This window comes from Microplitis mediator, chromosome 6 (assembly GCF_029852145.1).
Source record: "Microplitis mediator isolate UGA2020A chromosome 6, iyMicMedi2.1, whole genome shotgun sequence".
Lineage (NCBI taxonomy): Eukaryota > Metazoa > Arthropoda > Insecta > Hymenoptera > Braconidae > Microplitis > Microplitis mediator.
Window position 1 is genome coordinate 20,238,667 of NC_079974.1, and position 9,221 is coordinate 20,247,887.

General features: G+C 27.4%; 1 protein-coding gene across 1 annotated transcript; it reads left to right on the forward strand.

The window, feature by feature from the left end:
• Positions 1 to 1,339: 1,339 nt before the first annotated feature.
• Positions 1,340 to 5,243, forward strand: LOC130669241 (type 2 phosphatidylinositol 4,5-bisphosphate 4-phosphatase). The gene is made up of 6 exons (XM_057471995.1): positions 1,340 to 1,750; positions 1,897 to 2,081; positions 2,240 to 2,449; positions 3,968 to 4,108; positions 4,186 to 4,240; positions 4,330 to 5,243. Exons 1-6 carry the CDS (start codon positions 1,666 to 1,668, stop codon positions 4,413 to 4,415), a joined length of 762 nt encoding a protein of 253 aa, XP_057327978.1. The 5' UTR covers positions 1,340 to 1,665; the 3' UTR covers positions 4,416 to 5,243.
• The last annotated feature ends 3,978 nt before the right edge of the window (positions 5,244 to 9,221 follow it).

Sequence of the window (9,221 nt, forward strand, 5' to 3'; positions counted from 1 at the left end):
TTAAAAATTGCACTTGTGGTTTTTTTAATTTTCTACGTGTGCATATTTTTAGTTTTTTAATTAAATTGTTGGAAATGAATTCAAAAATTTTTTATTGTCTGCTAACTTTAGGATCATCAGATTATGATACTGAAGTTAGCTGACGTTTAATAATTTTTGAATTTTTTTTAAAAACAATAAATTATAAAAAAAAAAATATTTGGGAAATTGCATCTAAAGTTTTTTTAATTTTCGACCTGTGTATTTTTTTAGTTTTGTTTTTATTCAAATTGAATTTTTGAAAAAAAAATCCGAAAATTTTGATCGGTTAATTTCAGGATCATGACAGATATGAGACAATTCATAAATTTTAAATAAATTAATTAATTAAAATAATGAAATTTAAAAAAAATGCGTGTAATGACTTTTCAATTATCCAAGTATGAATTTTTGAATTTTTATTTTACTCACATTTTATTTATTTATTCAAAAATTCAAAAAATTTCAAATGGTCTGACACTGAAGTTAGCCGACGTCTAATAATTTTTGAATTTTTGTAAAAACAATAAATTATAAAAAAAAAAATATTTGGAAAATTACTCCATAGTTTTTTTTTATTTTCTACCTGTGTATTTTTTTAGTTTTGTTTTTATTCAAATTGAATTTTTGAAAGAAAAATCCGAAAATTTTGATCGGTTAATTTCAGGATCGTGGCAGATATGAGACAATTTATAAATTTTAAATAAATTAATTAATTAAAATAATGAAATTTTAAAAAAATGCGCGTAATGATTTTTCAATTATCCAAGTATGAATTTTTCAATTTTAATGTTGCTTCCATTTTCTTTATTTATTCAAAAATTTTTTAAATTCCAAATTGTCTGACACTGAAGTTAGCCGACGTCTAATAGTTTGGTTTTTTTTTAAACTACAAATTTAAAGAAAAAAAATATTTTTAAAAAATTGCACCTATAGTTTTTTAAATTTTCTACGTGTGCATTTTTTTAGATTTTTTTTTTTTAAATTAAATTGTCAAAAAAAAAAGCTCCCCGAACTTGGCACCTCAAAATTAATTTTTTAAATTTTCATTATAAACAATTCGATTGTTTGATACAAATTTGTTTAATTTTTTATAAATAAACAATTATTGGACAAATAAAAAATTATATCGGACATTGGACGTACAATTGAATTGTTTATAACGAAAATTTAAAAAATTAATTTTAAGGTACCAAGTTCAGGGAGTTAAAAAAAAAATTCAAAAATTGTTATTTGTCTGCTAACTTCAGGATCAGAAACTGTCAGCTACTTCACACTCATCAGTTTGTAGAAGTTATCGACAATCGATTAAATTTTTTAGTTGAACCATAGATGGCACTAGACAATTATTCTCGGACAGTGAATGTGTCATCTAATCCAAGTGATTTTTTTTTTGAGTATGTGTGTATGTAGTTTATTGCAAATACATCGAATTACACATTTGACAGTAGAGAAACAGTATGATGGCGGCTTCATAACTGTGTCATAGATATGTAAAGTGTCAATATAAAAATAAAATATATAATAATATTTATATATTTATATTTATAGTAAACATTGACAGTGACATATAGCTGGTGAACAATAATTTTGTGTCGTAAAAATTAGTTGTTAAATAGACGGTTAAATTTTTATTGTTCTAACAAAATGGGTGATGGTCGTGAGGGTGAGCGACAACCGCTCTTAAAAAATGAAAGTGTCAATTATAGTTCGCGTACCAGTGATGCTATTGGTAATTATCTTTAAAAAATTTATTTATCATACTGTCATTTTAATTTATCTACTGTTACATTGAGAGCCTATTGATTTACTCACTATTACAGTCGAGTTGATGTCCAATAATAATCATATTGTTTTTTTTTTTTACTGATACTTTAGATGGTACACAATCAAATGTCAACACAGTTTCACCAATTGGTCCTGATGAAGTACCACCACCCTATCAGTCGGCAAATCAAAGCGGAATGCCCATGGTCACCTGCAGAGTATGCCAGGCTATGATTGATATTTCCGGAAAAAAAGATCAACATGTTGTCAAGTGTAGCCAGTGTAATGAAGCTACGGTAATTTTGTTGCGTGTTTATATTAAATTAGAGTTCATTTTTTTTTTAGTAAATTACGTTCATCTAATTATAGACAGTAATGTTTTTTTTTTTAAATTCAAATTGCGACTGTTGTTAATAATGATAATATTATTACCAATAGTTATTTATTTTTATAGCCAATACGAAATGCTCCGCCAGGAAAAAAATATGTGAGATGTCCATGCAATTGTTTGTTAATATGCAAGAGTTCATCACAACGTATTGCTTGTCCCAGGCCAAATTGCAAGCGTATTATAAATCTTGCGCCTAGTCCGGTTACACCACCGGTCCTATCGATGCCCGGGATGTGTAGAGTCTGCTGTGCACATTGTCATGACACATTTTTGGTAATGAATGTTCATTTATTTAATCGGTAATAGAATTGGAACTAAAATCGTAAAATATTTAAAATTTTAAATAAATTTACATGTGTAAGAAAGGGACTTTAATATATTTCACTTGTTAGTAGAGAGAAACAAGTATTTAGTTAACAATTAAATGGTATTGGGTCTGATCTGACAACTAATCGTAAAATAGGGATGGTTAACAATAATTAATATAATGAGGGGAAGGGTCAGAATAATTAGATGACGTCACGTTGGGTCCTCGGAGGACTACGGAACGCCTCTTCTTCATCCGCCTCAATGTCTTAGCCCTTCCCTAGTGGGGCTGAACTTTATCACAGGGGGGTAGCTCCTAAAGTCAGAGGCTACAATCCTTAAGATGCTTAACGAGAAAAAGACTGTAATGAGTAAAGAGTAGTTACAAATACAAGAATATGTATAGTTAATTTTATAAAATTATATGATGCTCCAAATTGAAAAAATGTCGCTCCGAAATTACCAAATCCTGTAATTAATTAATGATTCTAAAGTTAGTAGATAATTAATAATTTGCAGATTTTTTTTCTAATAACCAATGACAAAAAAACAACAAATAAAAATATGAACCTGTAGAAAACTAAAAAAGTTATAGGTGCAATTTCTGAAAAATTTTTTTTTAATAATTTATCGGTTTTAAAAAAATCTAAAAATTATTAGATGGTTAAATTCATGATTCTATTAATCAACCTTCACAATTTTTTCAATAATTAATTAATGTAACGGGACCTAGGTCCACCTCCGCCGACCGGAGGCCGTTTCCTCACCCTTTTGGGCATACACGCGCTGCGAAATCCCTTCTCTTCTAACCAGACGACACTCTTAGTCGAAACTATGGTGGACATTAACCGGAGGTATAATCAAAAATCCTCATTGCTCGTGGTACCTAACCACAGCCACTGTGACTCTGGTCACAGTGGACTTGGAAAGGCCCCCTGTGGTACCAGACTCCCAGCTCTGGTCAACATGCTTACGTAGGATTAGTGGTAGGGTGCAAGTTCTTCCCATACCCTATGTAAAGGGCTTCCTCCAATTGTTTCTTTCGGGTTCCCAACAAGCAATTATCCGCTTGTTCATCCCCTAATAGATTTTCTACTTTCCCGAGCAAGACACACTAATTATTCAAGCCAAATCTCAGTAGGAGGGAGCTCAGGTGGAAATTTTTTCAATGAACATTAAATGCTCATATGACTAAATAATTTTTATTAAAAATTTTATTTAATAAAAAAACTCATAAAAACAAAATTATTTATAGCCAAGTTAAAATAATACACTGATTAAAACCCATCATAATATAGTTAATTACATACTCCTAGTTCTCCATTAAAAAAATAATTGTAGCATGAAATGCGAAATTCTCGGCAAGTTGGCATGTTAGCGGAATTTTATGGAAGCAGATTCCATACTCTGATAGTATTAATAATTACTATTATGTCAATATATATTTAAAATAAAAAAAATTGTTTTATTTATTAAACATTGCAGTTCAATACTCTGAATAATGCATTGGCACGATGTCCACATTGTCGTAAAGTGTCTTCCGTTGGGCCAGATTTTGCACGAGGACGTGGAATAATGTTTATAACCATCGGAATAATTGCACTCGTAATCGGTATTTCTGTGACTGTAAGTCTCATTTATCCACAATTTAAATTTTTATTTATTTTGTTTCTACTAACAATAAAAATTTATTTATTTTACAGGTCGGAACGTACACTCTCGCGAGCAATAACGGTGGAATTTATGTTGTATACATTGGTAAGTGTTATATATAACTTACAATCGAATGATTCATTCATTAATTACTAACATATGGAACGATATTTAAATTACAATTATTATTGTAGGTGCATTTGTAATTGCGTTAATTTCTCTAGCACGGAGTGTCTACTACTGTACACTAAAGAACAGTCTGATCGAGGGTCCATTGTAGGAATAGTCGACGATTTAATAAAAAAAATGATAAGTTATAGATATATATTATATATTACTATATAGGATAATAACAAAGGAAAAAAAATCATAATACTTTAACCGCTAAATGTTGCATAATCAATTTAAATTAATTACCATAATTAATCATAATAATACATAATTATTTCGGATAACAAAAAAACTATAACAGTGACCGATAAATTTTGACGATTATTCAATACGGATACTCATGTATTATCGTACAATATAATTATTTAAACATTTAATTTTAATCTCTTGTTTCTCGACAAGCTTTGGATATCAGGTAACAAAAAAAAATTAATATTGATGTAATACGCGGCTGGTCCAGTGATGGTGCAAATACGTAATGAGTCAAGCAGGGCCGATTTACCTCCAACTGCTATGATAACATCTCACTCTTGCTTTGAAATAATGTTTAGTGATCTTTTTTATTATTATTATTATTATTATCATTATTATGATTATTTGAATTTATAAATTAATTATCGCGCGTATGCATGCCAATTTGAATGTAATCACACGCGTGATATTACCCATCATTCCTTTATACGCGTGGGTTATTTTGTGTTTTTTTTTAATTTTGTAAAGCCTGTGCCGTATTATTGAATTGATATAAATTAATGAATTTACAAAAATAAATAAATATATATATATTAATGTAAAAGTAAAAAAAAAACAAATGTATCTAAAGTTAATTTTAGGGATATCAATAAATTTTATGTCAATAATTTTCTGTCTAATTAATAAAAATTAATTTTTTCTTTGTTGAGTAATTAATTTAATATTTAATAAAATTTTTTAATTACACAGTTGTAATAATTTTTATTTTTATTTTTATAATTATAATTATAATTATTATTTACTCAAGTCGTTTTTACGATAAGAAAGTTTTTTATTTTTAAATAAAATAAAGTAAAATCTTAGAATAAAAAAAGAGTAAAAATGTTCGCTGTAATATAATAGTTTTGTTGATATCAACTATTAACTTTCAAAATACTTGAGTAAAAGTAATTGTCTAAACAAATAACTCCGAGGCATAAAAAAAATTTATTTTATTTTTAATACTCATTAGCGAGGCATTGCTTCATTACCGCGACAAAATTACCAGAAAGTTTTTTTATTTATTTTTTTTAACGATAAAAAAATTAAATTAATTAAAAATTTCTGTAATCGAAGATTTAAATTTTGAAATAATTGCCGATGTAAATAAAATTAAAGTAATAAAATATATAATGACAGTAATAAGTATTACAAGGACATGATATAGTTGAACGTGAACTTTAAAAGGACCTTTTGATATTGTCTCAAAAGCAAATTTTATTACCCTTATAAAAATAATAAATTTACAATAAAAGATGATCTTTTATAATCTGCAAGTATAGATAACTAGGGAAAGTAAGAAAAAAAGGAGTGCCGTAATAAAAATTACCGGTGTACAATTACACTGTAAAAAATTTGCGGAGCGGATGACTTTGTTTATTTATTTAATCCCCTCGGGATTAAATTCACTCCGAAGGGAGTTTATTTTAATGTTGAAATTCTAAAATGGAGTGAATGCGGATTGAAGTAAAATCCAGATTACTCCGAAATCACTTCGCTGAAGGAACAAAGTCCTTATTTACTCCATATGTGGAGTAATTTTTCTAAATTTCCAGAACTCTGAATGAATTCGGATTGAAATGAAATCTAGATCACTCCGCTAAAAGAACAAACTCCTTATTTACTCCGTATAAGAAGTGATTTTTTTTAAACTCTGAGTGAATTTGAATTGAAATAAAATCCAGATCACTCCGAAATTACTCCGCTGAAAGAACAAAGTTCTTATTTACTTCATATGTGGAGTAATTTTTTTAAAACTCCGGAACTCTGAGTGAATTCGAATTGAAACAAACTTCAGATCACTCCGAAATTACTTCGCTGAAAGAACAAAGTCCTTATTTACTCCGTATAAGAAGTGGGTTCTTAAAAATCCGGAACTCTGAGTGAATTCGAATTGAAATAAACTTCAGATCACTCCGAATTTACTGCGCTGAAAGAACAAACTCCTTATTTACTCCATATGTGAAGTATTTTTTCTAAAACTCCAAAACTCTGAATGAATTCGGATTGAAATAAAATCCGTAATTACTCCGAATTCACTCTCGTTTTTTTTACAGTGTAATAAATAATGACGATAACTTAAAAATAAAACTAAAAACATTGAAACAATGAAAGATAATTACTTAAGTATGCCATCAATGTGTTTATCTAAACATAATTTGATATAATTATTTTTCGAAATATTGACTACTGGTTTAAAAACGGAAATACAAAACAATATACTGATAATAATAATGATAATTTAGATAAATGTATAACGATGAGAAAAACTATTAAAGAAGAATCCGTTATTATTTTTCTCTCACAGTACATTTTGTTTACCGATTATCATTACGCAATTATTCTCACGCTGTTGGTATGGAGTTTAAGTAACAATCTATAAACGGCAATCTTGGATACATATACCTTGACAACTATTTCCCGACCATTCATTCATCTCTGACGTTACTCGTTTTATTTACATGAAAATCGTGTGAATACTATTCTATTTTTTTTATTACATCAATGACTTCGTTTTTTTTCTATCTCACATCCGCAAAGATATTTCAATCTTCTTATATTTATTTGTTAAATTAAATATGATACTGAAGTTAGCAGACGTCTAACAATTTTTGAATTTTTTTTTAGACGATAAACCATTAAAAAAAAATATTTTAAAAAATTGCACCTGTAGTTTTTAAAATTTTCTACATGTGCATATTTTTAGTTTTTTTTTTCTTCGAATTTAATTGTTAAAAAAAAAATCCAAAAATTTTTAATTGTCTGCTAACTTCAGGATCATAATTAAATTACATGATACCGAAGTTAGCCGACGTATTGTAATTTTTCCAAAACGATAAATTATGAAAAAAAAAATTGCACTTATAGTTTTTTAATTTTCCTACATGTGCATATTTTTAATTTTTTTAATTGATTTGTTGAAAAACTCCGGAAATTTTTAGTCGTCTACCAACTTATGCTCCAGAAGTTAACAGACAATTAAAAATTGGTGGGTTTTTTTTTCACGAAATGAATTACAAAAATAAAAATATGCACATGTAGAAAATTTGAAAAACTGTAGGTGCAATTTTTTCAAATGTTTTTTTTTTATGATTTAATATTTAAAAAAAAATTTTTTTAATTATTAGACGTCGGTTAAATTCCATACTAACTTCAGGATAATTTAATTATGATCTTGAAATAGCAGACAATTGAGAATTTTCGGATTTTTTTTTCAACAAATCAATTAAAAAAAAAAAAAAAAAAAAAAAATATGCACATGTAGAAAATTTACAAAACTATAAGTGCAATTTTTTAAAAATATTTTTTTTTTATAATTTATCGTTTGGGGAAAAATTCAAAAATTATTACACGTCAGATAATGTCAGTATCATAAATTAGCAGGCAATTAACAATTTTTTTAACAAATTAATTAAAAAAAAAAAAAAAAAAAAATAAAGCACATGTAGAAAATTTAAAGAACTATAAGTGCGATTTTTTAAAAATATTTTTTTTTATAAATTACCCTTTTGAAAAAAATTCAAAAATTATTAGACGTCGGCTCACTTCAGTATCATATTTAAATTACGCGGAGTTCTGTCGGTTTGAAAAGTCGAAAAAAAATTTAATAAAAATATTGTAAGGAGGAAGATCAAAGTCAGAATATTGATGTGCGTGAGTGGAAAGCGAAAGTCGTATCTGTTGCTGAGATGAATCATAAGGGACGATTTTATTTATTTATTATCATTATTATTGTTATGGTGATGTATAATAAAGAATGCGAGACGAGTGAGAAATGAAAGAAGAATTCAAACAATGTCATAAAAGTTACATAATGACATCTATAAACGGCCCAACTGTACAATTACATTATAAATAATATAAATAAAAATAAAAATACTTGAATCTTGTAATTTCACTGGGTAAATATTAAATAATAAATATAAATCTAAATATGGGTCAATCGCGGTTATTTGTAACATTGCAATAAATTTTGAAAGTAAGAACTGAAGATGATAGAAGATGGGAGATAAAAGTAATGTTTATTTTTCGGTTAATTCACGATGAGGATTAAGTATTTCATTAGACATTGATTATGGCGACTTAGATTTCTGCATACTCTTCTCAGTCTTTGCTGGTTCGATATCACTTGCGTAATATAATAAAGGGGTTTATTTAATTTAATTGCAAGATAAAGATAAAATTATTTTTAAACCATAAATTTATAATCCCCAGCATTGTTTTACTTTTATTCTCAAACTCCCATCTTGTAATAGGACACTTCAAAGTTTCTTAAAAGCTTTCTCAATCTCGGACAATTACAATGGTTTTACAGATAGAAAATTACCACAAAGGAAAGTCGGCGATACTTTTAAATTTAGACAAAATTACTAATGTTGTAATTTTTCTATAATTTTCCTTTCCTCCTTTATGTATAAACATTTTTTTTTACAATAATAATTATAATTATAAATGTAAATTCAAATCAGATCGAATTATCGTGATAATTACCCAGCGGTCAACTCTCTCTAATTACTTTCCAGATTTGAATTATAATAATAATTATATCTCGTTCATTGAAATAATTTTTATATCGAGCTTATGGTAGCAATGGCGCGACCCCGAATGATAGTTCAAGGATTTATATTACCGTGGATAATTATCTTCGCGTTCGTATATTTATAGTACGATATGTTCAATCTAT